This window comes from Strigops habroptila, chromosome 2, assembly GCF_004027225.2.
Source record: "Strigops habroptila isolate Jane chromosome 2, bStrHab1.2.pri, whole genome shotgun sequence".
Classification (NCBI taxonomy): domain Eukaryota; kingdom Metazoa; phylum Chordata; class Aves; order Psittaciformes; family Psittacidae; genus Strigops; species Strigops habroptila.
In genome coordinates this window covers 3,943,680-3,971,222 of record NC_044278.2, presented here as the reverse complement: position 1 = coordinate 3,971,222, position 27,543 = coordinate 3,943,680, and the positions used below count along the sequence as shown (strand labels likewise).

Genomic DNA, 27,543 nt, shown 5'->3' with positions numbered 1-27,543 from the left:
CACCAAGTCAAGTAGCTGAGAACAAGATAACATTAACCAAAAAAAACCTTCACAAAGGCTAAGCCATAAAGACATAAAAAGCAGCAGGACAATATAGTTATTAGCAGAGAACCAAACAAAATATTGTTTTCTCATCAGAGAAGAAAAGCTATGACAAAGAAGGCTAGACCAAAAAATACAGCAATAACAAATACTAATACAGGAAACAAAGCTTTTCACTGAACTGGCAAATACCCTTAGGACATTTGCCCCATTTGCAAAGTCTGCAAGAAAATTATTTCCCTTCTTCATCTCAATCCTGGTGTTGAAAGTTTGGATTTAAAACAAATCTTGTTCATAATCTGAAGTTACATTCCAATTTGTGGGGTTCTAAACATAACTTTTGGTCAACATTTTTTTTCATATTCAGAAAGAGAATAAAGAACTGTTCAGCAGCATCACATCTGCTATTTCCAGGAGATAAATTGCTCTGATAAATTAATCAGAAAGCAGATATCATCACTATTACCAAGTGCCCTATAAACATTACGAGTGAAAGTCCACACAATAAACAGGAGTGGTTTCATCTATAACCACATCAAGTGCTAAAAAGTACAAGTAACATTCAAACAACCGTGCATTTGACTAAATAGTCAGTCTGAAACAGCAGTGGCAAGGCAGAGCTGCTGCAACAGCCCTGGAGCAAGGCCTCATGCTCCCAACTTTTATTTTATTGTACTTTTTGTCAGAATGTGCAAATAACAAACTCCCATTGCTGTTTAGCAGCTCTCTCACAATGATTATTCAATAAACAGTCAGCATTTTCCTAGCAATTTTGACAAGGCCACAGAAGAATAGATGGAAGTTTGCAGTCTAAACATTTGCCTTGCTTAAATTTGCTTTCAGTGCAAATAACACTGGTGAAAGACCACCAAAGGCATTTGTGCAATTAAGGATAAAAAGAAGGGTAAATATATTCATTTAAAAATAAAATAAAATCCTCAAGTTGGTTATTTTCTAGACCTCCTCCAAGAGACCAAATACATAATTTGGATTATTCTTTGAATCACACCGAGATGCCTATCCCATACAAAATCAGCATGACAGAAAACATTTAAGTGATTTTGTTCTCAAAATACTCAACAGATCAGCTACAAAGTTAAATCCAGGTGGGAAATGGGCATTTTCCCAGCAGCCAGCCCAGGAGGACACATCTCTGGCAGCATGGGAAGGTCTCCTGCACCCACCCTGCCCACTCTGCCCCAGCAGCCAGGCCTTCCCTTCCTTCTCCCTTGCGCCCTGAGGTGTGTGTCTCATGGCTTTTAGCCCTTTGGTGTGCAGCTCGTAAGACCAAGAAACATGACACACACTGTTCTTTGTTGATGGCAGGAAGAGAGGAACCCATCAAAGCCCATGCCAAGATCTTCCTGTATGACAAAAGCCTGTCCTTCACCAGTCATGATCAGCAGTTAAGGTATCCAGTGACAGGCAGCATGAATGGAAAAAGTAATAAATCACATTATTAAGAATTAAGCTGTGACAACCAAACATCATGCTTCCTTAGCCTTACTGTTCTGCTCTGTCAATCCCCTTCTCTAGTCTTTCCTATTTTCCCCTCTGCTTCCATACAAAATCATTCAATTCACAGATCTCTGTGTCTTACTCAAGCACCAAGGCCTTCCTCTCTGAGCATATGCATGGCCCTACTGTTTGGCTAATCCTATCTTCTTCCTTTCAAAGACAATAATATTAGCAGAGCCGAGAGGCCCACTAGAATCGTTGTCGCCTGTTGGCAGCTTGGATGTGATACATACTCCTGTGGTCAAAAGCTCCAGTGAATTGCAGACCATTAAAAAAGGAGCAACTCTCTATGTGAAAATATCTACCCCTTGTGCCAGTATTATAACGCACACAAAAGATAAGCAGAAAATTAAGTGAGCTTGTTCAATTATTATGCTCTGCCGAGAAGCATTATTCATGTCCCAGACTTCCTCACTATCACCTGCGCTAGCCACATTGTTCTCTTTGGACCAATAAGTTTTATTAATCATACAAAACAGCTCGAAAAGCATGAAGGCCAACTTCATTGCAGAAGGAAGATATAACAATTAGGCAGCTGAGGCCTTTTAATGCCTGCAACATGTGGGCTCACTTGAGCTGTGGGTTGATAACCCCAGCTTTTTGCTGGCAGTAAGCAAGTGATGATCAAAGCCATACTACAATGCTGTAAGCTAATTTTCTGAGAGGTTGCAGCAGGACTGGCTCTTGGGCCATCCCAGAAATAAGAAATCAGGCAAACCGTAGTCCACATGGCTGTTAAGAGCTGTGGAACCTCCAGCAAAGCCCATTTTACCAAGTATCTGCATCACGAAAGGGACCTATCTCATGGCCTGAGCACCTTGTTTCAGCACATCAGACACAGTCTGCACAGAATTTGTAGGTTAATGGAAATGCTGACCCATTGCATGTGACTGGACTGATTCCACCAAATACAAATTAAAGGGGAAAATAAAATCATGAGCATGGAAACCATGCTTTTCAACCAGGGCTAAGTATCACAGTGATGCTTCTCCAGAGGGCTTTCTCCCCATGCACCATCATCGCCCTGTCAAAGTTCTATTTCCTCTGCCTCTATTAAATCTTACTCTCCAACATTTCATTCAGGGCAAAGGAATTATGAAAAGTTATCACTTTGCATCATACAAATCACAATACACGTGCACTGTGATTGTCAAAAGCAAACAAAAGAGTTCCTCTCCAGCATCCTTGTAGTCCCCCTTCAGATATTGGAAGGCTGCTCTGAGGTCTCCATGCAGCTTCTCTTCTCCAGGCTGAACAGCCCCAATGTTCTCAGCCTGTCTTCATATGGGCAGTGCTCCAGCCCCCTTATCATCCTCATGGCCCTCCTCTGGATTTGCTCCAACAGCTCCATGTCTTTCTTATGTTGGGCAAACCAGAACTCTATGCAAATGGCTTTTTTCTTTCATTATAACGAAAACAGAAAGTGTAATTGAAAAAGAAATACATTTAAAGAAATAAAAATAAACAAAGATGATGAATACCAGATTTTTACCTGCCACATATCAGGTACCACATGTCACCATGCCACTGTACACCCAGGAGAAAAAAGACAAAAATAAAACAAAGAACCACACTCTTCTTTCTGCACTTCTGTTGGATATGCTTCTTTGACCTTCTGTATTTTTGGGGATGCCTGTGTCACTTCCTGGTTTCCAACACAAAACTGCAAAGAGAATCCAGTTGCTAAAATGGAAAAAGTGCTGCATTTTCACCAGCAGCCTGTTACTCTGGCACAGAAATGTGTCAATCATTGATCTGAGGAAAGACAGCACATACCTGAGACCATTTTCAAACAACATTCAGATAGGTATTAAACTAACTTGGTCTTTAAAAGTTTCAAATGTTTCAAGACCTGTACTGATACTTCGAGAAAGAGAGAAATGATTTATTAAAACAGGTAAACCACTTTTTTCAGGTCAGGAAAGACAAATGCTTTTGTGGGGCGGTTTTGAGTGTTCTGCTGGTGTGCAATGCAGTAAGGTCTGAGATTTGTTAGCTGAAGTACAAGTAACTGTGTATCATCAGTGGCTGAGCTGGTATTAAACTGCTTGTGCCTACACTGTCAACAGTTCATATATACCATTCTTGGTCTATAATTCTGGTAGATACTCTCTGATAAGACAGGAGGCTTGACTGCTTCTGTTTTCGCCCATGATGGTGTGGACCTGAAGTTCTTAGTCTGCAATATAAAGAAAACATGTACCATTGCATTACACTGTAGAATTTAATGGAACCATTATACTTACAGAGTCCAAACAAAACACAAGACCAGAAGAAATCTGGTAGGTAACATTACTTTTGCAAAAGAACTGTGACGTTATTTCTCTAAGCTCTGTGAGCAAAGGGATAGGACACAGAGGGTGAAACCCAAACTGACAGAAGGATGCAGCAACCACCTTCACAAAGTCTAAACAGGACAAACTTTGAATCATTTTTTTTTTTTCTTAATGCAATTGAAAACAGATTTTGAAATGCTGGTATTTTCAGCAAAATAGATGATGATGAAAAATAGGATCCTGCAATCCTAACTTCTCTGAAAAAGAACAGGCAGGCCACAAGCAATCCAGTTTAGGCACCGAAAATTACTGGAAGCTTTTGACTTCGACCTTTGCAACTCCCACTCTCATCAGCCAAATTGTCCTGAATGCCATTGAAGAGCATATCAGGAAATTAATCACTCTAACTTCAGAACACTGCTTAACTAGTTTGCAACAAACAAGGCACGCAGCCATTAATTTAACTGTGAGCAGAAAACAAAATATGAAATAATTGCTCTTTCAGTATGCATTAAATGAGGCAGAATTCCTGAGGAAAGAGCTGCATATTATCAGGCTGTTAAATATGTATCACAACACACCGGAATTAGAAAGGAAGTAAAAGTTGCCGTGGCAAATTTATCACTGCTGCTGTTTCCTAGCTTCTAAGTGTTTGAACTGCAACTAAAAAAAGTAAGAGTTTCATAGCTGTGTTTCTCTCTAATACAGCATAAGGAAGTACACCATTGTAAAATGCTTGTCTGTCTTCATCTGATCTTTAACCAGACAAATGTTTGCCATCAACAGCAATACACATTCTTAAATAAGACATCAGAGTTTAGATTACTCCGAGAAGCTGAAATTCAAAAACATTAACTTCTGGGAGATTTAAAATTCAGCTTAACCGCTGGCATTGTAAACGTAATTTATAGTATTCTTAGACAGAAGACGCACTACACCACTTTCAATCTAGTGCTTAAACAATTACTCAGGTACTCTGAATATACATGCAGATAGGGCCATCCAAACAATAGACACTCTCGCAGATACACTGTTCCTCATTTCCCCCTCCAAACACCCAGAGATAAATGGGAGCTTTGTCAGACCAGACGCATTGCAATGAAATTACATATTTTACTGAAGAATACACAAAAAAATGCAAAGCGCACACACACACACAAAAAGGCCACTTACCGCAACTGGTGCTGCTGACGTGTGTGCCAATTTATGTAACCGGAGAGCTGAAAATAGGATATGAGTAAATTAAAATGGTTTCATGGGGCAAGGTGCACAGTTATGATGTCTAGAGCTCTCCTCTAGCTGCCCTCAGCTGCTGAAAGACTTTCTTCAAAATCATAGAATGGTTTGGAATGGAAAATACAGTTACATTTGTTAGTTAAGTTCTTATTGGTTTATGTCCTGCTCTTGCATGCACTATTGTTTTATTTTTCCCTTCATTGAAACTTTTGGTCACCCTGAGAGACATGACTGAATTGACACAGGTACATTTTTTCCTCAGTTCTGCAGGCACACGCTGGGCTAAAGAACCCGTCTGAGCATGTCTTCTCCTCTCTTCGCCTGCCCCAAAAAAGTGTATTCTCCATTTACAGTTTATCCACCTCTACATTGCCTTCTCCCAGTGTAGCATCTCCTGCTCTCCTGAAAAAACTCTTATCTTCAGCCTGCTACTCTTACTTCCTCCCATTTTAAGCCTCCACTTGGACTTTTACTCCATTCATACCCCATCACAGGTGTCTTACACAACTCCAAGAGTAGCAAACTATTATCTGAGTTCTCAGTATGATCCTGACCCAGTGTCCGTGAAATCTATACAGCTTGAGAAACTGCGAGTGTACCAGAGGGATGTACATTTGGCCTATTACACTTGCTCAAGGGAAAACATATTGCCGATGGAAACGGGGAGCTTGTTTGTGTCTAGTCATTAGACTAGTTTGTGAATTGTCGTTCTACGCATAGAATTTTATGTCAGTAAACACAGAACAATCAAAATAATCCTAAAACCTCAAAACCTACCGTACTCTCAGAAAGAATCATTTTTCCCCCTAATGACTCTCTGCCGTATATATGATGCATTAATATCATAATAACTATGACTTTTACAAAACTCCAGACTCATTTTAAAATTCCACCCCTTTCCCAAAAGGACAATGCATCATCTTTGGACATTTTCCTCAATCCATGCTTCCCACCACACTCTCAGCAATGAAGTACATGTCCTTGTACCTGCACATAATCAGCAACGGAATTGTAATACATTTCAGGATCATCAAATGACTTACCTCTGCAGCTACAAAACAAGCATAAAGTCACACCACTGACAACAGCAACACTTGCAAATCCTCCTAGCAGAAAAAAGTCAAGCCTGGGGGAATTATCTGAGAAATAAGAAAAGAAAACTAGTTACAAAGCTAAATGTCAGTATCCACTGCCTACATGATGTTACTAGCTCCTTATGCAGCGCAGAAAGCTAATCCTCTACCCCCACAGCTCAAATGAACTGAGACACTGATGAGATGTCTGGATGCCAACCAGCAATAGGAAGCTGCCTCACAAACCCAGTCATTTGTGTGTACAAACACACTTTCATTTTCAACTCGTCTGCCTGCAGTGTCTCCTCTTCCTCAAATTATACTAGGCCTGCAACAATAGAAATGACCAGCCACTCCTGCAAAATGCTGTTATTAATGACTGGTCTATGCTGGCTTCTGTCCTTCATGCCTCTACTGAGATATTTTGGCGATATGAGCACTTATCTAGCTTACAAATCCTACCAGAACAGATTTCTAACAGTTCCAGCACTGCCAGCTGGGAACCAGAATTTTGCCCTTTGCCTCCTTTGGCCCTGGGAAGGATACTTTGAAAGTCACAGACAGACATTGTCCAAAGAACTTTTCTCCAGACCATCACCACTGTGAGAAGCTGGACAAAATTCAACTTCAGGGGTACAAAGCTTCACATCAAAAATTAGTGAGTTGTATCACGGTGGGTGCTGAAAGCAGTTTTTCTGCTATTGGTGATTAAAAAGGTTACCAAAGCAGTGTGTTGCATTTGTGTGGCAAGGTTTTGGTAGTGGGGAGGCTGAAGGGGTGGCTTCTGTGAGAAAATGCTAGAAGCTGCCCCCATGTCCAACAGAGCCAGCAGCAGATGGCTTCAAGACAGACCTGCTGCTGGCCAAGGCTGAGCCAGTCAAAAATGTGCCACTTGTCCTGGTTTTGGCTGGGATAGTTATTTTTCTTCCTATTAGCTGGTGCAGTGCTGTGTTTTAGATTTAGTCTGAGAACAGCACTAATAACACACTGATGTTCTAGTTGTTGCTAAGTAATGCTTACTCTGATCAAAGACTTCTCAGTCTCTCATGCTCTGCCAGTGAGGAGGGGCACGGGAAGCCGGGAGGAAGCAGAGCCAGGACACCTGACCCAAACCAGCCAAAGGGGTATTCCGTACCACAGCACGTCATGCACAGCATAGAAAATGGGGGGAGTTACCCAGAAGGGTCCGATCACTGCTCGGGTTGGGCTGGGTATTGGTCAGTGGGTGGTGAGCAATTGTATTGTGCACCACTGCTGCTTACTGTTTTTTCCTTTTCTCCTTTTAGTTTTATATTCTCTCCCATTGTTATCACCCTTAATAGCAGTAGTAGTGTATTTTACTTCAGTTATTAAACTGTTCTTATCTCAACCCATGGGTTGATTTTCTTGTGACTCTCCTCCCCATTCAGCCCAGGGGAGGAAGAGAGGGGATGAGTGAATGGCTGTGTGATTCTGAGTTAGGGTCTGGGCTTAAACCATGACACCACTCAGGAGGAGCGAGTAGAGAAGTTGGGAGTGAAGCTGAGCCCAGAAAGAAGGGAGAGGTGAGGGGAAGGTACTTTTAGATTTGCTTTTATTTCTCACAATCCTATTCTGATTTTATTGGCAATAAATTATTGCCCCAAGTCCAGTCTGTTCAGTCCATGACAGTAACTGGTGAATAATCTCTGTGTCCTTATCTTGACCCATGAGCTTTTCATCTTATTTTTCTCCCCTTGTCTCGTTGAGCAGGGGAATGATAGAGCAGCTTGGTGAGCATCAGGCAGCCAGCCAAGGTCAACCCACCAAAAGCAGAATGAGGAATTCTTGTAAAGTATAACAGGGATAGAAAGAAGCAAACAAGGGATAGAAACTCACTCAAAACTATTAATTTCTCTGTCAACATGCAATAGGACTTTGGCTTATAATCCCACTAAACAATCTGTAGAACCCTGGCGTTCAGTGGCAACAGCTGCATAGAACAGCACAATGATGCCCAAAAGCATAATGATACAGAACAACATTACTTACGTGGCAAGTCTAGGAACAGACTCTGGTTTGTAGCTGGGTGGGTAACCAGGCAGGTGACAGTGGAAAGATTGCTGTTGACCCAGCTCAGTCTGGTTACTGTCCCATTGGGGTGATGGACTTCTTCACCGGTGCTGTGATTACTTGGAGGAATCCAGAAGATGTCAGCAGCTGGCTTTCCAGCAGATGCTTGACAGACGGCCCCTGTGCTCTTATCAAAGGTCAGACTCACTGTAGGAGGGACTACAGAAGAGATAAAAAAAAAGGCCACAACCATTTTTTCTAGTTCAGTATAAATCACCAACTGAGAAAATGAAAAATAGGTGGTTTTCTTTTATTTTGCATGACCAATTCAAGAGATTTTAAAATCATTTGGAATATTAGCACCAACGATCTTCAAGGGGAAAATATACAGCAAAAAGTCCAAGGTGAATATCTCCAAAACTACCTATCTGAATCTGAGAGTACTGCTTTTTCGTGTTGTCCAAAAGGTGACTACGAGAGTAACAGAAGAAGATGGGGATGACAGACAGAAGTGGATTAAATGAAGATTTGTAAGTATGGCAGTACATACTGAAGAAAACACATCTTGCTGAAGCTGCAGCTGAGATATGTAGGAGACTATGGAGGCAGAATCAAGAATTTGATAGTAGGGGAATAAAGGAGGAATTGGACAAAACTGTCCTGCCTGGAGTCAAACAACTCATAGTCTGCATTTGACAAAACAGGACAGGGCTTGGACAATACCTAAGACAGTATTAGAAGGGCAAGACCCTGTAAAAAGATACATAAATCAAGCAACAAAAAATTAATAGCAGCAATTATAGGGTACCCAAATTAATATCCCAGATTTTTTAGTTATATTCAGAAGACTTAACTAATATGGCCAGACACAAATTCTCCTCCTATGTTGGTTTCAGTTCTTTTCGTTTTTTTTAATTAACGGAAACCTAGACAGTTTACCTGCCTATCTGAAAAAGATGATTTGATGTATCTATTATGTTTCCTAATATTCTTCTGTTCTTGCCTATGTTGAAAATAGATTAATTTTTATTTTAGTGATGCAGTCTTATAGACAGCTTTCAGTATTTCTGGAAGAGTGAAATATTTCCAGATAGTGTCCTGAAACTTTTGCTTTCTTCCTATTCAGGTCTCACCCAGACAAGAGTCTTGGTTCAGCATCCTCTTGCTTAGCACATAGCAGCAACAGCTATTTGATATCTTCTGTTTGCATAGCTTAATCAAGAGTGTATACTCCTGGTTGTATGAACATTCACACAACATTCAAACCCCATGTTACACCCAAAGAACTCCCTCAGAAACTATGCAGGCTGTTGGGTTTGTGCATTTTAAAACCTCCCCTCTTCCCGAGTCAGAAGTTAAAAAAAATGAAGCACAAACCCCCCAGATTATTTCTCCATAGAACAGCCAAGTCCTATTATGCAATTCCTCAAGCCTTCTTACCTTCTCCAAATACCCAAAGGCAGCTTACATCTTTTATTTTTAGTTTAGGTCTTTTATCACCAAATCAAATCATTTTTATCTTCACACATGCATGCAAAAAAAACCCCAAAATCACCCTCAAAGGTGCTTCTTACCTATCACAGTCAGAAAGGAGAAAAAAAGAAAATTCCCTGCAGTGCTGACGACTTCACAGGTGTAATTTCCCTCATCACCAAGGTTCACAGGGTAAATACGAAGAGCAGGGTCACTCTCAGGCGAATATTTCCATGTCATCCTCTCACTGCAGTTTAACCTCCTTGTCTCATTGTGATCACTTCTATAGGCCAACAAGCAGCAAGTGCTGCATTTCGTCTTCCATATCACCATTAGCAAAGACACTTCGGAGGCAGAAGGGCAACTCAACACAGCCTCATGACCAGCCTCCACACTCACCATGTCGTAAGCTGCATAAGAAGAAAAGATATAAAAAATGATGCTACAGCCATTGTCAAAGACAGGAAACTCTTGGCTTCATCTTAGAAACTTCTACTTCTTTACTGTGCTGGCAGCCTTGGAGACACATTGCTTTGAGCAGACACATATAAGTAGTATTCAAATTCCAGGTCCAGCTTCCTGCTGTCACTCTGAAGTCTGGAAACACAGTGGAGATGGTGCCTCTCTGCTATGGACACTGTGAAGGTATGTGATGCATGCTGATGAGATGCAAGTCCTCCACCTTTTTTTAGGCAACAGATTTCTATCACTAACTTGGGCTTTGTAAAACTGATTGGGAAGGCAAGATTCACCCTTAAGGGAAGGGAAACTACTTTAAAAATATTATTCTGTTACCGAATTAGGCACCTTGGTTAAAGGGCAAGTAAAAAGGGGGATAGTGGTGGAACACACACCTGTAACAGGGTTAAAACACGAGATCACTTGGTGCAGTAGTTGACAAAGGAAATTTGGTAAGGGGCATATGTAGATCCCTTTTCTGCTAGAAATCATAGCTCTGATATTGTCCCAGTTGAACAGGAGATGTGTCTTCAGATGATCTGTGCTAGATTCCTATCAGATATACCATCCTGTGCCACTCTGCATGGCACACAGTTATTTTGCCAGCTGAAGTGACATCTCTCTTTGCATTCACACTAATCAGTAAGAAAAATTTCCCCTGATGGACTGTGAAGTTTCAGAGTACTGGTAAGTTGGAAATAGAGAGTACCAAAGTGTTCTGCATGTAGTTTTGGATCTCTTGTACTTACCTGGCCCTTCAACCAGATTTATCAGCAAAAGAAATGCAGCCAGAACTGCCCATGTCTGAGCCATCTTCAGCAGAAGGAATCAGCACTGCATAAAGTGAAGGCAAAGAAAATGGCACGTAGTCACAAATTGTTGTGCGAAACCCTTCAAAGAGAACATGTAGTAAAACCTCAGTTTCCTTTGAAAACAGAAGTTCTAAATAAGACCCCATGCCAAGTATCATTTTTGCACTGAAGTAAAACAAAAAGGGTTTTGAAAGTAAAAAAACCACTGCTGCTTACAAACAAGTTTTTAAAATCCAGGATCTCTGATACCATTTTCATAGAATCATAGAATCAGCTGGGTTGGAAAACGCCTTTAAGTCCAACCATTATCCCAGGACTGCCAAGTCCACCACTAACCCATGTCACCAAGGGCCTCATCTACATGGTTTTTAAGGACTACGAGGGATGGTGATTCCACCATTGCCCTGGGCAGCCTGTTCCAATGCCTCGTCACCCTTTCGATGAAGAAATTTTTCTTAATATCCAACCTAAACCTCCCCTGGTGCAGCTTGAGGCTGTTTCCTCTTGTCCTGTCACTTGTTACTGGGGAGAAGAGACGAGCCACCTCCTTTTACAGGCATCTCTACAGGAGATCTACAGGATTTTACAGGCATCTCTAGCTGCTCACTATTCATGCCTAGTTGGCTAGCACAAAGGTAGCTACAGACCTCTTGCTGCTGCCTCATAGTCTTACCTGCAGAAGATGAAAAAAAGGTTTTGTTAAAGCAAACATGCACACATTACAACTCTTTCTGAATAATCAATGTTATAGCATATATAGGAACATTTAGACTTCATCAGACTTCATCAACTATTTGACAAAGAAATGATTCCTAACTCTTGCATGCTTTTAATTTCTTGAAGGGTAGTAGAAGGGTACTACTTCTGTAGTAGAACAAAAAGGGCAATCATCCTATTGCGAGAGATCAAAAACATGTGAGTTTGTTTCCTGCTTTCATAGACACAGGGAACTGAAGAAGCATCTAGTAACTTACGCTATTCTACAACTATATATACTTTTTAAACAAACCATATCTCATAAATTGCCAGCTCCTTTTGGCAAAAGGGCAGAGGCTCGTTGGTAAGATTGAGACAGTGCTGTCATCCCAACACACTGTTTTCTGGTTCACACAAAAAGCAGAACTCCATGCTAACCAAAAAATTTCCAATCAAAATATATATGGTTCTCAGTGAAGAATTTTGATGTAAACCCATTCAACTGTTGCTTGAACATGGCTTTGGCTAAGAACATCACTGATACTTTCCTACAGTCAGATATCATATGTAAATTATCTCAATTTGGCATGGCAAACTTGCACTATACTGTAGTGAGCAATATACATATACATTCCTGCAGTCAACTCCCAACCTTTTCTGCTCAGGTCCCAAGGACGAGCACCCTAGTGCAGTAGATGCTCATGCTGGTTCTGTCACAGAAGGGCTCACAACCAATGCACCACCGTGTCCCCAGCCAGCTGAGGGATAAAGCTGAAGTCTCAGAGTATCTGACTATTTCCACAATGCTGCAGTAGCCATGTCCTGACTGCAGTTTTCTGATGCTACTGTCAAAAACTAGCGGCCTCACTTTTGCCTTGAGGTTCTGTGTAGCCTGCCCATAAAGCTATCTCATTTTCCATCACTTGTCTCTGCATTTCCTCAGATTGTCTCCTTGGTAGATGTCTTGTCATTCTCTCCTTTAAAGCATCATTTGTATCTCCTTTACTTTTTGAATCAGTCACATGCAGTTAGAGATGACTGGAAAATTGTGTTTCCATCCCATGGGAAATACTGATATGTTGTTTTCATTCCCAAGTCAAAACCCAGAACACACCAGACAAACAAATACCTTTTTGCAATGGTTGATTCAGAAATGTCATATGTGTTTCAACAGGACTTTGCTTCTGGGCTATTTAGGTCATGTACTGTTCGCAGCCCTATTTAAATACAAGCATGGTTCTCAGCACTGTGCTGGGAGGAGGAGGAAAGGGCAGCCAGGGTTCTGTGCACACAGATCTGGCATCAATTGCTGTAAAAGTAACAGGCTTCAATGATGCAGCATTAAACATTTCATTTTAAATGCAAAATACATCAAGCGAGGACAGCTGATGCGCAGAAGAAAAACCAGAACACTTGTGGTACAGAAAGAACAAATGCTGCCACATTCATGAACCAAGTGCAAGAGGCAATTTCTTAAACACAATGCGATGTGTATGCACATTAGACAACAGCCTGATGGTTTTCTTCACAGTTCTAACAAAACACCGATGCATCTGGATGAAAAGCTTTCACTGCAACCTGAATCAATGCCAGTGCAACCACATCGATCAGTATTCCGCTACTAATGTGCAACAGGCAACGTAACTCTTACATTCAAAAACTCCTAATTTTTATTCACTTAAAATTTTTTCCACAAAATAAATGTTTTTTTCCCATGTTATTCAATACTGTTGAAAGGTTTGGGTTTTTCTTTGTAATTTGAATAAATCATGCACACAAAATTTGCTTTCAATCAAAAAGTTTGAAGGTTTCATTTTTATTTTTTTTTAACCAAAGAATAAAATAAATGCTTTTTGACCAGAATTATGTACTCAATTTGACCCAATTTGCAGATAATTTTTTTGTCTCTTTCAAAAGAAAAGTAAAAACACAGTGTTTATAAGCAAATTCAGTATTCACCGATTTTGATGGCTCTATAAATATTCATAAACAGAATATTGTCGTATTGGAACTTGTCCCAGAGAGCTATCTTTTTTTTTTTTTAAATGCATACAATTCGCAGATATATGGGGTTTATTTGCTCAAAAGAACAGGCATTAATGATTAAAAATGGGGCCTTATGGAAAGAACAGAGTATATCACTCTGTTTAAATATTCATGTATGAAACGCATTCAGACTGCAATTTTTAAGGTTCACAATCCTTGAATACTTGTGACTGGAAGCGAGAAGTCTCAAGTAAAACCCAAAAAGGAGAAACCAAGCACAGCTGAACCAAATCCATTTAAAAGTAGCAAATGAATATTTGTAGATTGTCTCGTGTTATTTCCTTTGATGGAATTAAAATGCCTCAATAACTACATTAAAATAAATTACAATTTTTACTCGGCCTTGACGCCAGTGGCTGGCACAAGACCATGCAATGTGTGCGTCACTCTTTCATTAGCCTCAGCCTTCCAGCTGGGGAACAGTACTGCTCACACTTGGATTCATTCCAATGAGCGCTGAGAATGGAGGAAAGTTACCCGGTTGTCAGCCTGGAGAAGAGCCCTCCAGCCATGGGAGCACAGGAGATGAACAGCAGCAGTGCCAGCGTACTCCGGTCTTCTGATATTTGCTGTTCTGGGGATGAGTGGAGAGATGTTAGCGCATGCAGCTGCTCCAACGTGGATGCTGGTCCCGGTTTTGCTGCTTACAAGGTGGCTCCTCTGCACCAGGAAACTGCAGAGAGGTCCCCTGGACTCCTCAGGAGGGGCATGGGTATAGTTGCAAAGAAGTAAGAACTATCTCGGTTCAGGACCGTCCATCCCAGATAGTCCCTCTTTTCAGCTGTACATTTCATTAGTTTCTTTTCATTAATGCTTCTGAGATCGCAATACACAGACAGACAAAGCTTCTACCCTCCCCAAAAGAGTCAAGTGAAAACAAACCATCTCATCGTACACGCCCCTGAAGAGGATGTGACATAGTTAAAATGAGGGAAACAAACTGCTTTTCTGAGATGAAGATCAAACCACAACCTGAAGCTGTCTGCTATTACACATCAAACGCAAACTATAAGCCTTGAGCTATACAAAGTACCACTTTAAAATCAGATAAACACAAGCAAAGTCCAACATAATGAAAATATATGTTAACATGATCTGAAGGAGCAGATCATAAAGAACCAGGTATCAACCAGTGCATAAGTCATCGCCACTTTTTAAAGAATAACCAATGTGTCACATAGCTATTCCCATGATTAACTCAGCAAAATATGGCTCTACTTTGCAGTAGAAGCACATTTTAAAAGGTAGAGAAGACTCTGCCTTAAAAGTCTGTCCACTATAACACCTGGTGTCTTTGGGCAGAGGAGGGCTGGAAGGGATTGCAAGAAGAGGAAGCAGTTCCACATGGCTGTGTCAACTCTCCCACTTCTTGTACAAGGATAAGGTGACTACTATGCAAAGCAAGGCTACCTTATTTAAAATCCAAACAGTTTTAATGACCAAAGCCTTCATGCAGAACCAGCATCCATCACAAGGCATTTGATGTTTCCACCTCACCACCACGGCCTCTCTTCTCAAAGCCATGCTTCTCTGTCACTCAGCTCTCAAGAAGGAAGCAGGGTTTCTGGAGGTGTGAGTCCTTGCACCCCACGCAGGGTTTGCTGTTATCTCAGGCAGCCAGGAACCCTTACACTGAATACTTGCCAACCACACAGCAACCAACCCAGAAGCCTGCAGGCAGCCAACACCTTTTCTGAAGTGAGAGATGCAGGTTATGCCATATTTTCAACATCCCCACATGTCAGCCTCCACTTTTACCTATCCTTTTGAGCATGGGAAGCTCTGGGAGCTGGGGTTACCCACTGGTGCCGCATTTGCAATAAACATCAAATGGCAATTTAAGAGTCGCTCCCATTTCTCCACGAAGTTTTAACGCAAGCTGCTGAGCCTCTGATTTGTAAGAGTTACCTGAAGGCATCTCAGGGGCCAGGCTACTTTTGTGCAGGTTCTTCTCTGTTTGTGAAGAGTTTTGCACCAGGTCTGGGAGCAGCCTGCAGGCCTCCTCAGGGGACAGATTTGGCTCAACTGCTGCCCCACTTTCTCCCAAGCAATTCCTCAAGTTCCTCCACTGGAAATGATGTTACAATATATAAGAAGACCTTGAATGTCCTGGGACAGCAGGTGGGTATTCCCAAAGCTGTTCATTCTCAGAAACTGAAAAGTTTTAGGGGAGAGGAGAAGTTTTGTTCTTGCTCTGTTCTTAGCCATCTGCGGCTGGCTGCTGAAATGCTGCTGGGCTAAGAGAGCTTTGGTTTGACTTTTTAGCCTTCTGGCATTTTTACTCTCTGAAAAATACCCTGGCCCTGAAAACGCATCCATGAAGCCCTGTTGCTAGCACAGCAGTAGATTGTTAGCACTGTTCGCAACTGGAGGAGCTGTGCCTCCATAGTGGATTTTCTTCCCAGGCTCCCTATTTATCATATACTTGCTGGCATCAGTGGAAGCCACAGATGGTTTGTAGCTGTGAAATTCAACCCATCCAGTTTGTGAGCTAGTTTCATTCAGTTCCAAATATGTAAAACTATAAAGCTTTCCCTACAAACCGGGAAATAGAGGGTAGATGGCTTTCTGAAAGCGAGAGAGAACTAGCCTAATAAAAGGTGCTCTCAAAACAATTACAAACAACTTATATTAAACAAATGCAAAATTACAGTATTCTGGTAACATACACCTGAAGGTAAATAGGTCTGAAGCTTCCTCCCCAGCAGGACAGATGTTTGTGGTGTCTGTGTGCTGAATTCATTAAGATAGTAATATTTAGAATACTAATACTAACATTACAACAAAGTATTTCTTTTTCCCCAGGAAAATAAATAAATAAATAAATGCCATGCAGCAGATGAGTGTTTTGTCTGGGTTGTTTTTAATATCTTTAGTAGCTATAATTCAAGAAAGCAGGTGGGCATCTCTGCTCAGAAATATTTACCGTCTTAACGAGAGCCCATGTAGAAAACAGCTTAGTCCCATGAAGTTATTACATGAGCCAAGTTGTACACCTCACACCTGTAGCTGCCTTGCAACCAGCCTCTTCAGAAAGCACTGTGACCCACTATTGCAAACGGAGAGTAGGAACAAAGGATGAATGAGAAGAACACCAGTCCCAGTAGCCTGTTATTTCCTTTCACAGAGAAGACATTTGCTCTGCATTTTCTGTTGTATGTGAAAAGAAAACTAGTCCATGTATCTAACAGCTTGACTTTCCCAGGTATAAACCATCTGCAGCGTCCACCAATGTCAGCAAACATGCGAGGAAGCGCTGCTGATACTGAAGCCTTTAAAACTAGACACTTCTAGGTTAAAATATCCAGAGGCAACTATATTGCAGTTTCCAAAGACCAAGAAAAAGGATTTATTTTTTAACTGTAGCTAATTCTTCCCTAATTGCATGGTCACTGCACCAACATGGCTGTGCTCAGCAACTTCTGCTCCTAGTCCTACAGAATCCCCTTACCACTTGTGGGTCATTAATCTCAGGGACTTCTCACTCAGTCCTAATACTCCAGCAACCAGATCTAGCTACAACAGAGATATTCATGACCTTAACTCCTTTAATTCCTGCCTCTTGTTGACCCACTGCACCTTGCTGCCAGTTTCCCAGGTAGAACCTGGGAACCAACAACACACAAGTACAATTACTTTCTTCAGAGCTATGGATAATCCAAGTAAAAGTATTCAGAGAGGAAAAGAGGTGGTTTATAGGTGGACACTTAGCTCTCAAAACACTTCAGTAAGAATCAGTATATACCTCAAGCTCCCCAGATGAGTTTCCTCCCCACCTTTCAACTGAAGAGATTGGCCTCCCACTCCATAGCCAAACAGGATGGAATTACACCGAATTGCATGTAAAGAAGCTGAAAATCTCAAATAATTCCCACTTCAAAAAGAACTGAAATAGCAGAACCGGTGTATAGCAGAAATAAAACCCCAAATGGTTCTTCCTCACCCATCAGTCAATCTTAATGCGTAGCATAACTAGCCGTGGTTTAGGCAGTACCAAGCAGGGGTAGAGAGTCAGGACTACCAGGCCTCTCTCCTTCAGCTGTTCACTGCTCCACCTCCTTTACACCCAGGGAAGTTGTCTGAAAGTTACAGCTTCCTCCTCTCATGGAGAGCTGTGAACATCCTGTAAGAAGTCTCAGGAATCCCCAACAGACTCAGCTAGGAGTCAGCTGCTCCAGACTCAAGGAACTGCATAGTCAATGCTCCTCAGACTCATCACGTGGAAGTAGATTTATTTATTTTTAGAGAGGGAAAACATTGTCTCTTCTGTCTTTATAGAGCAGCCAGATCAAAAATTCCAAGTATGAAATCCATACTGTTTATCACATGGCAAAGGAGAAGGCTCAATAGTTTTCTTCTAGTGACTTCCATTTTTGTGATTTTTACATCAAGTAGAACGTATCACTTGTGTAACAGAACATACCTGAAATAGAAACCCATATCTATGTTGGAAAAACTGCACATCCCACCTCTCAAATGCAAACTAAAGTTGTGACACCTCTGTCAGGGCAGCATTTATCACTGTCTACAATCTTTAGGTGCAGTGTAATAGACCAAAGGGAATGCTTCTGCTTCACACGTTTCCTTCTTCACCATACAGGCTTCTTTGCTGTCATAAACTCCCTTTCTTATGAGCCAGTTTCACACCTATAGCTCTGTGTCAGTTAGTGGTTTAGAAAAACTCTCCACAGTAGTTTCCAGTCAAACTTCTCACCCCATTTCTTTCCTGTAATGCAGATGGTTAGCAGCACCTCTGACAGATTCTATGCTTGATGCGAGGGAGTATGATGCAGAAGGGTAGAGTTGCCCAGGGAAGCCCAGTCCTACATGTCCTTATTCAGGTTTGGGCTGCCTGAACTCCCTGCCCTTTTTGTAAGGCAGTGGTCCACAGGTGGAAAGTGTGACATGAAGTCAGGTCAGCTCCCACAAACAATGGTGCTGTCATGGGACTGCGGGCCTTGATGGCAAAAGGTCTTCATTTTCTCATCTTCCCAGAGTGGTTTAAAACACAGTGCAGAGGGGAAGCTCCTGAGGACAAGGCGGCAGAGCAATGCCTGCTCCAGGCTGGGACAACGTGCACATCAGGACTTTCGGCTCCTTATTCAGTGCCCTAAGGTCCTGTGTGAAAAGTTGAGACAAAACACTACAAAACAAACGAGAGAGAGGGGGAAATAAGATTAAAAAAAGGCCAACTGGCACGGAATGTGCAGGAAGTATCAGAAGTGGACTCAGGAAGCCTCACGCTCCCAACCACAAGTCCTTTGCATGCATTCAGGCCACAGACCACAGCCTTCTTCCCACCCCCTGCCCTCAAGCCTGTACAGCCCGCGCCATGGCGCAGAGCCACCAACCCACTTGAAACACATGTAAAACATCTTAATTTGCTAAAAGTATCTGTGCTGTGGCACATGTATGTGCATGTTGTGTGCATATGTAAATATACATACATGTATATTTATAAGAATCAATATATAGACATAGAGCATTATGCACACACTTTTAGAGCTGTTGCATTTAAGTGACAAGGTGCCTAGGGATGCTCAGCTAATGAGGGTGCGTCACTGATTATGTACCATTTCCAGTCTAACTCTCTTACTTAAGTGGACCCTTTCAGTAGAGCAAACGCCAGGGGTTAAGCGGCTATCTTCAAAATGGGGATAGGAGAGCAAAATGGTGCTGGCAGTGCTGCCTCACTTGTTTTTCCTCACTTCTTTTCCTCCTTAGCTCCCTGCTTGGAGAGCCATGAGCTGTGTACAGCAGGAAAAGTTATTTGGATGTTTGTACAGTTTCCATCAGCAGAAATCTGGGTTGCACGTTGCTTCTATGTGGTTTAGTGTCACAGCTAGTTTATGACTTCTGTAATGATAAATAGCCACTGGCTAAAGGAATTTAAAAAGTGCATCAAAAGGGTAACACCAGAGGCACCTTTGAACATATGGATTCAACATATATAGGCTTCCAAGATGATTTTCCTGGGTGCTGCAACACATCAGGTAGAAGATAAGTTGTGGACACTGACTGCAGCTTACATGGGAGTCCCTGCGACTGAACAATGAAGAAAACAACCTCACTTAAAGTCCAGATTCAATACTTTGGAGTCCAGCATCTCTACTCAACCAAGCTTATGTACATGTGCTACAAAACTTCCCCAGACTGTCTTTAATGCAGTTAATAAGGGGGTAAGGAACAGTGAAATCATTATGCCCATAAGGGATCCTGGCTGAACGCATATTTGGACAGTTAGCTTGAAAATCAGTTTTCACTGAAAAAGACATTTTGATCTGGAAGTTTTGGACTAGCAGTCTGTGTTTCTTTATAGGCTCTAGAAGTATGTATTTCACTATCTACTCAAAATTATCTTTTTCTTGTTCACACAAGGCAGTTCTGAGGTGGCTACCAAAAGGACTTTTGGTCTTTCCTGTGAAATAGACAGATGGCATTGACCTGGCAAAAAGCAAGAAATGGCACTATAGGTTTGTGATCAGCTCCTGAAAGAAAACCCAGCTCTGGTTGTATTGTCAAAAACAGGAAGAGGTCATCCTGTTTTTGGAATGACGTGGAAGAGATTTTTAATTGGGCAAATTAACATTTTCTTATTAATGAAGGGCAGTTACCTCATCGAATGCCTGAAGCCTTGACTATCTGTTCCCCGTAACACTGTAACAATTGTTGTCCCTAATAGACAGAATGTATAGGTATTTTAGAGACTGGAGTTTCACTAGGGCTGTTATTGTCCCCAGTTACCATAGATATACACTCATGCTCCCTCCCTCAATACAAAATGTCTGTCTGGTGTCTTATTATTTCAGTCCTGCTGCAAGCACCTTGTATTTATGACCTTTCAGTTCAAGCACTGATTTTCACAGTAGTTGCAAAGCAAACTATTTGGAAACAGCTTCTATGTTTATACCTTCCATAGGATACTGAACTTTGAAGAGTTAAAAATCTCTTCAAGCTCAAGAAAAGTGCCTCTTTAAAATTCCTACTTCATCTTCTAGTGCCTCGCCAAAATAAAAACATGATTCTATTTAGTCTCTTTTCAGCTATTCCTTATAGTTGCCAGGAGGTGGAAACATAGCTACACCAACCTACAAGAGAAGCATCATGTTGATGTGTAATTGTACAGCACGCTGCCGGCTGAAGAACAGTGCTAAAAATATCTGCAGTCTGAATTGGCTCAATGGAGCCCAAAACGTAGGATCATACAATGCTCTTCCTGCCCCCCTTTCCCTTCCCCCAGCTAGCAAGACTTCTATCCCGCTTGTTACTGCTTCTCAGCATCAAGGATGCCCTTTAAGCAGCTGGTTCTGTCAGATGTGACATACACGTTTATTCCAACAAGAATCCCAAATCAGGCTGCCTTTGATGGAAAGGATCACAAAGCGGCAGCAATTGCAGCCCTTCAGAGCTGCTAAACAATCAGGTACCTGGCAAAGTGATGAGGAGATAAATGATCACTTGACTTATTTATTTAGGAGATACATGCCTGCTTTGACATTCAAAACCATTATGCACATGCCCAAGCTTGAAAAACATGGCAGAGGTCAGAAGTGCTCATTGGACAAGCCTTAGTAACCACAGAAACAGATATAGATGTAACCATCTTCCCTTTGTCATTTGGTACTAAATTTTAAGTCCTAAGAGAGAACCCCTTACACAAAAGGCAAATTTACACAAATACTTGGGACAGGGGAGAGGGACACAACACTGTTAAAAGACTACAGACAAAATAGCCTTTAAAAAAAACCCACAGTTAGGGTAAAACATGCCAGGTTTTGCTTTCTGTGTGCAAAACAGTGAGTTTGACACTGACGTCATTCCTGCTTTCTGTGCATCACTCACTTAAGCACACACTGGCCAGAGTTGAATAAGGCCCTCAAGCTTTCCCAGAACAAATTGAAGAGCACAAAGGATAGACTAGAAATATGTCAGAAGACTTTTCAGAGGAGAGAAAAACCCAGGAAATCCTTCTTTGCATAGAGAGCTATAGGAGGAAGGGAAAACCTCCCCACATGGGAGGCAAGTCCCAGAAAGTACAGCTGGAAAGAAACCATCTCTTCATTTCAAAGAGCACCAACACCGAGAAATCTGTTACCTCGATGATGGCAAAAACTGGAAGAATTGACATTAGGTATGAGAGTATTTCAGTTCTAGGACAGGAAGAAATTCTTCTTCTCTGCCTAGGAGGTAGATGGGGTTACCAGGTAGAGTGAATAATCCCAAAGAATCAGTACCAGGAAATCCAGAAATAAGCCTCTTGAAAGCTTGAAGTGAGCCACGAAACGCAATGTGAATCCCAGACATTCATCATGCACAATAAAATGAAGTTGTTCTTACAGCATCTCAGGAAAACTATCTTGTTTAAGCAAAGCAGCTCAGACTCTACAAACAGTGTCTTCATGGCACGAGCCCTTGAGTGGGGAAAAAATAAAAGATGAACACATTAAAAAATATATATATATATATATAAAAAAGAAAAAAATCTACTGGTGTTCAGGAGCAAAATGTACAAATCCAAATCAATAAAACACAAGCTTATTCAAAAAGTGACTAATGCAAGACTGCATCTCAGAGGTTATACAGAGTGGTCATCTGGCCAAGAAGAGAGATTTTCACACATCTAAAATTAACTGCCTGAGCTCAGCCTCAGTATTTAATTTGCAAGACATCTTATGTCACATTAGCACGCAACTACATATTCCCAAAAAGCCACACAGGAGGCATCTGAAGTCCATAAAACAAGGGTCCTGTGCTCATTCTGTGCACTCTGTTTTGGCATGACCAGGAATTGGACACTGCGTTAGGTGGTGCTGTGGATGTTGGCCAGAATCCAGCTCAGCTGCACCTTCTGCAAAATCACTCAAAGCCAAAGCCAGTGCAAGTTAGTTGGGATCATTTCACCTTCCTGCCTGGGGAGTTTCAGCCCGCTAACCTCTATGGAATTATTACTGTGGGAAAGGGGGAGTCATCAAATATAAGGGTCATGCCAGAAATCCACCTGTGAGACTTGTGATTTTATAAAATTAGTCATAAGCTCTATCCTCAGAAAAGAAATAGGTAGGTAAGTAGGTACCCTCTTGCCTTTGGCATACAAAATTATCCAGCATATCATGACCACAGCCTGCACCTTCTCCAGCTCAGAATCCATCTCAGAGCTTTGTTCTGTTCCAGGTCACCCTCTGTCCTCTCTGTGGTATTGACAACGGTCGCACCTGATATAATGACCAACATGCAAATAAAAGTCTGAAGAACTGCATCTGCCCTTACCTAAAACTTAGTGGCAGAAAACCAACTGAATTTGTATTTTATTTTTAATCAAAATATGTTGGAGAGAACTTTAAGAAGGGAAATGATTAATATAATCCCTACGTTTTAACAAAGCTGGGAACAGCTTGGAAGGAATACGAGCTGGTTTCTCAGCCTGCCCTTGATCAGAACCATCCTAACAAAGCTCTAGTACCTCACCGCGGCTACAACCACCAGATGAGAACCTTGGCTAGTTACGCCAAATAGATATTCCCTTCTGCTGAAGGCTTGGAGCTGAAGTCACTTGGCACAAGCAGAAGACACCATACCATGCGATCAGTTAAGACCTGTAGAGAAATGATAGTACAGGGGCAGTGCCACTGTATGTTTCATCCCTTCAGTCTTTCTGCAAAGTATTTTTAATCTGAGTAATGAAGCAAGAGAAAAAGAAATCACCTCAATAAGAATAAATAACTTAGTGATGGCTGCCATATCTCAACTCCCACTCCCTCTAAGCACCAATCCTCCCTGAGTTCTACATACACTACAGTGAATTCAAGAGGCTATAAGGCTGCCCTGTTTGCATACACAGAGGCTTCTTATTAAGAAGATACACAGATCTCCATTTTAGAGAAAACACCTCTCCGACCTGTGAATGTAGCTATGGCTATAAACCCAGAGCAGATGCAAGGTGAACTGGGGCAGACCTGCAGCTAACCCAAGACTGACACACATTTTCCCACACTGCTTTTTCCACCCCGTTCCTTTCAGCTGTGGTAAGGGTGCTCGGAGTAGAAATCCCCTGGGAAACTATTCCCGTTAGCTCAGAGAGATCCACAGCCGATCTAAAGCAAATCCCCAACATTCTTCACATGTCAGTCTTGCATTTAGCATGCATAGATGAAAAGACAGAGGAGTATGAAACTTACTCCACATGTCACAGTGTGGCAGCAATCATTTTCACTTTCACACCCTAGGAGGAGAGGATACATCTCCATGAACAGTTTCCAGCATGCAGAAATTTTGCTTCAGAGACAAGGATGTGATCTCACAACTCCCTCTGCTAGAAAGTTCCTGGACACATAGAGCTTACCTGTTACATTCACTCTAATAAAGCGGCCCATAGCAGTCAGAAAGTGTTCTTTCTTTTGGCTCTGCATTGATAGCGGCCACTGTCTGCTTGACATTCTGAATTTTCAGGAGCAGAGAGGATGTGAATTTTGCCTTGGGGTCTAAGTTTCAGGAGAGGTACAAGCTTTCTATCTCCTTTCCAAACCCAGCCTCAGTTTGCATCTTTGGTTTTTTTTATACCAGTGAGCCTTCATTTGTGATGACTGATCCTGTTGATGCCTGATGAGGCAATTCAAATTCAGGGTTTCTCCTCCTTCCAGCTAATTTGTGGTAGATGCATAAATTACTTCCAGCATAGTGTGTTCTGTGGTGGAACAGAGCAGACATTACCTGAACTGATATGTATACCAAGCCAACTCCCCCTCCCTCACCATACTTCTCCATTTGTTCATACGCTGTGAAAGTCCAGGCTATCTCATGTTCCAGATGTGCACAGAGTGCCCAAGATAACAGGTACCATGATAAAAACAACACATTTTCCCTCATGTGAGAGGAAGAAAAATCTGTTTCCTATCACAGATCTTGTGGCAGAGGCATTATGCAAAAAGAATATTGTCTATAAAGTTTGTTATTTTCATAAAAATGGAAGATGCAAAGAGCATCCTTTCTTCAAAAAAGACAGCGAAAGCATCAGGGGATAGGGATGCTTTGAGGGGTTGTCTAGTTTTTCTCTTCAACTTGAAGGTTTTTGCTTTCATCAAATATTGAACTATTCCATGGAAAGATAATATGAAAATACTAATTGGCTCAACATACTGCTCTTTCGGGATCAGATTTTGCCTCCTATCTCCCTGGGAAAAATTCATCATGGAGAAAACAAAAGGCTGAGAAACATCATGCAGAGCAGGCCCTGCTGGAAGCTTATTGCAATAGATATTCTTTCCTTCCCATAACCCAGGCAGCATCTCTGCCACAACAAGTAACTCCTAAACAGGCTTTAAAAAATGCCAACAGCATGCTTTTCCTTGCCAGGGCTACTTACCTGATACCAGCATCGCCAAAGCTGCCATTTGGAACACCAGTAGAAGGCTGCTGCCTCCAGGCCTGGTGAGCAACCCTGTGATCTTAGTCATCTTCTGCACTAAAAAAGGGAAGAGAAGAAAAAAATCATAGTTATCCATGAGTTCTTTTCATGGTACAGAGGATGGAGCTAGTATCACTTAGCTTGGTACTGCAAGCCTCTGCTTTACAGAGCAGTCAAAAGTGCAAGGACCTCTCCCTGAAGCAATGACCTTGTAAATGACAAAATAACCCTCTGCGTTTAGATAAGACAGAGATAAAAAAGAAATAAACAAACCAACAAGATGACAGATAGCACAAACCAGAGCACACACAGGTACTATCTGCAAACTCAAGTTGCAGGCAACAGGCTTATTGAGGCTCAGAGGGCAGTAGCTAAAACAGCTGAAATTTAGGACTTAGACCACAATCACACAATTATTGACACAGGCTGTGGTGAACTGAACAACTGTCAACAAATTCCTAAAAGCAGAATGCCTTTGTAATTGTTTGCATACGCAGAGGCCTTTGTAATTGTTTCTCTTCCTCAAGAGGGCACCTGCATTAAATTGTTTGGCTAGCACAGGCAAGAGCTTGGCTCCCAGCAAACTGTCTCAAGACATTAAAACGAATGTACAGAACAACGGGTTACAGGCGTATCTTTTTCAATGACAAAAATAACTCAGCTCTTATTACAAGTGTATTTGTACTCTGAGTAGGAGAATTTTGATGTGATCATCAGGAAAAAATAGAGAAATTCTGAATGAAACAAAAAAAATAATGCTTACCACAACATCCTCCTGTTTCAGACCAGTGTTAAGGGGCAGGAGAGCTTCTTTTGTCACCTCAGAATATAGGTTTTCCTTTTCCCTAGAAAAACAAAGCTGTCTTTCAGAAATGTTTCAGTGTCAGACACAAAGGGAGCTTGGCACAGTTCTAGGAAGAAGAAAAGCATGAGTGGTGTGCTTGGCCTCCATTTTCCAAATGGGTGGGTGCCTTGAGAGATTCTGAGCTTAAATAAGTAAACAAAACCCAAAAGCTTTGGTTTTATTTGCTTGGGGTTTGGGGGTTTTTTCACCTCTCACCTACCACCTTAGACAAAGATGTGGAAGAAAGCCATAGCAGGACCTCTGTTGTTCCATATTGTCCAGTGCTTGTAATCTGTGTACTTGTTTGAGTTAATTTCTCTTGGGTATGCTCAGATCTTCTTTTTGGTAGAGGAGGGGAGTGAAATGGTGGGAGTGAAAATGATAATGAAGCATTTATCTACACTTTTCTATACTGCAAAGAAATTCACACGGTGTGGATTGTACTTGCAAGAAGTTGAATGTCTGGTTGGTTTCTCTGTTATTGTAACTACAATACCTATTCTTCACTTACCTTTCAGCTCTTTAGTGGCTTTCTAAAAGGGTCCCCATGCACTTTCTGATGTCAAGCTTTCAGTTATAGGTCAGCTACCCAGGACCAGGGGATTTTATTGGCTTTTACCAACTAAGGCCAGCTTAGCTAACAATTCTTCCCTTAGATGACCCAGTAATTTTTGGGCACTTAAAAGACTTTGAAGAGGTTTCCTTTCCAGAGTGCAGACAAGAAGCATGAGTTCAGTTGCTCTTTTAACAGCTTTTGAGATACACAGAGCTTAGTGGTGAACATAAGGGGAATGGAGCTGCCAGTTCACAGCCTCTGCAACTCATTAAAGCAATCAAAATCCCAGCTATTAGCAGGAAGTAGTTCAATGTCCCAGACACATTTACTGAAAATGTACAGGCTCTGTGTGGCAAAGCCATGAGTTTCCAGAGTTGCTTCCAAGCTTCCTTAAGATGACACCACATCCGTAATAGGTGCTGACTTGAGAGCTCTGGCACAAATATCAGCCATTCACGAAGTGTGCACAATTCAGAGAGCAAAGCAAGATTATTAACTTCTTTTTCTCTTTTCTCCTTCCACTTTCTCTCATGCCAAATCCCAAAGCAATCACTTCTCCTGCAGAACAAGCAACACGTTCTTTGAAGTCCATTCAGCAACAGGTCTGTCAGTGGAGCATAATCCCAGTTACTCAGCCTGTAACTGGTGGAGCCAGTGAATACATATTCACAAGCAAACAAGATTGAATGTGTCTCTGAGGTTTCTTCTCAGAAATAAAGCAGTGAACAGCCTTTTTATTTGAGAAACGCCTAGGGAGGCTTTAAGTGAGCTGTGTGTGCGTTCTTCATGGGCATCTGAGCTGAGCAACATAGGAAAATACCGAGGGTGCAATGAAACACCCCCTAGAACACCTACCATGTTACTTCAAACAGGGCTTACAGGAGGAAAAAATCCCCAGTTTCAACCATACAGAAAATAAAATAAATAAATAAGGCAAGTAGCAAAGTTCTACTTGCTGAATAAATCTGAATAGGGGCCCATTTGTTTTAAGGCAAAAGATCTCCTCAGATGTCTCAGTGTTAGTAAATCCATCAGATTCAATACAACAGTTAACAAGTTTTCATTACAAGATTGCAAGAC

The 27,543-nt window shown here is 41.6% G+C and overlaps 1 protein-coding gene and 1 long non-coding RNA gene across 2 annotated transcripts; both read right to left on the bottom strand.

Moving 5' to 3' along the window:
* Positions 1-3,424: 3,424 nt before the first annotated feature.
* Positions 3,425-10,921, bottom strand: LOC115601575 (cell surface glycoprotein CD200 receptor 1-B-like). The gene is made up of 6 exons (XM_030471783.1): positions 10,858-10,921; positions 9,751-10,059; positions 8,156-8,395; positions 6,116-6,211; positions 5,010-5,056; positions 3,425-3,739 (listed from the first exon to the last, which is right to left on the bottom strand). The coding sequence occupies exons 1-6, from the start codon at positions 10,919-10,921 to the stop codon at positions 3,623-3,625; spliced, it is 873 nt and encodes a 290-aa protein (XP_030327643.1). The 3' UTR covers positions 3,425-3,622.
* Positions 10,922-24,039: 13,118 nt separating this feature from the next.
* LOC115601625 lies at positions 24,040-25,904 on the bottom strand. Its single transcript, XR_003989424.1, has 3 exons — positions 25,827-25,904; positions 25,022-25,120; positions 24,040-24,343 (listed from the first exon to the last, which is right to left on the bottom strand). It is a non-coding gene; the product is annotated as an uncharacterized LOC115601625 (long non-coding RNA).
* Positions 25,905-27,543: the final 1,639 nt, after the last annotated feature.

Bases quoted from the DNA above. Each gene is read 5' to 3' on its own strand.
- LOC115601575 (XM_030471783.1), bottom strand. From the start codon at position 10,921: ATGGCTCAGACATGGGCAGTTCTGGCTGCATTTCTTTTGCTGATAAAT. The intron at 10,060-10,857 runs GTAAGTACAAGA...CTTCTTATGCAG, and splicing joins AAATCTGGTTGAAGGGCCAG to CTTACGACATGGTGAGTGTG. The intron at 5,057-6,115 runs GTAAGTCATTTG...TCCTATTTTCAG, and splicing joins CTTGTTTTGTAGCTGCAGAG to CTCTCCGGTTACATAAATTG.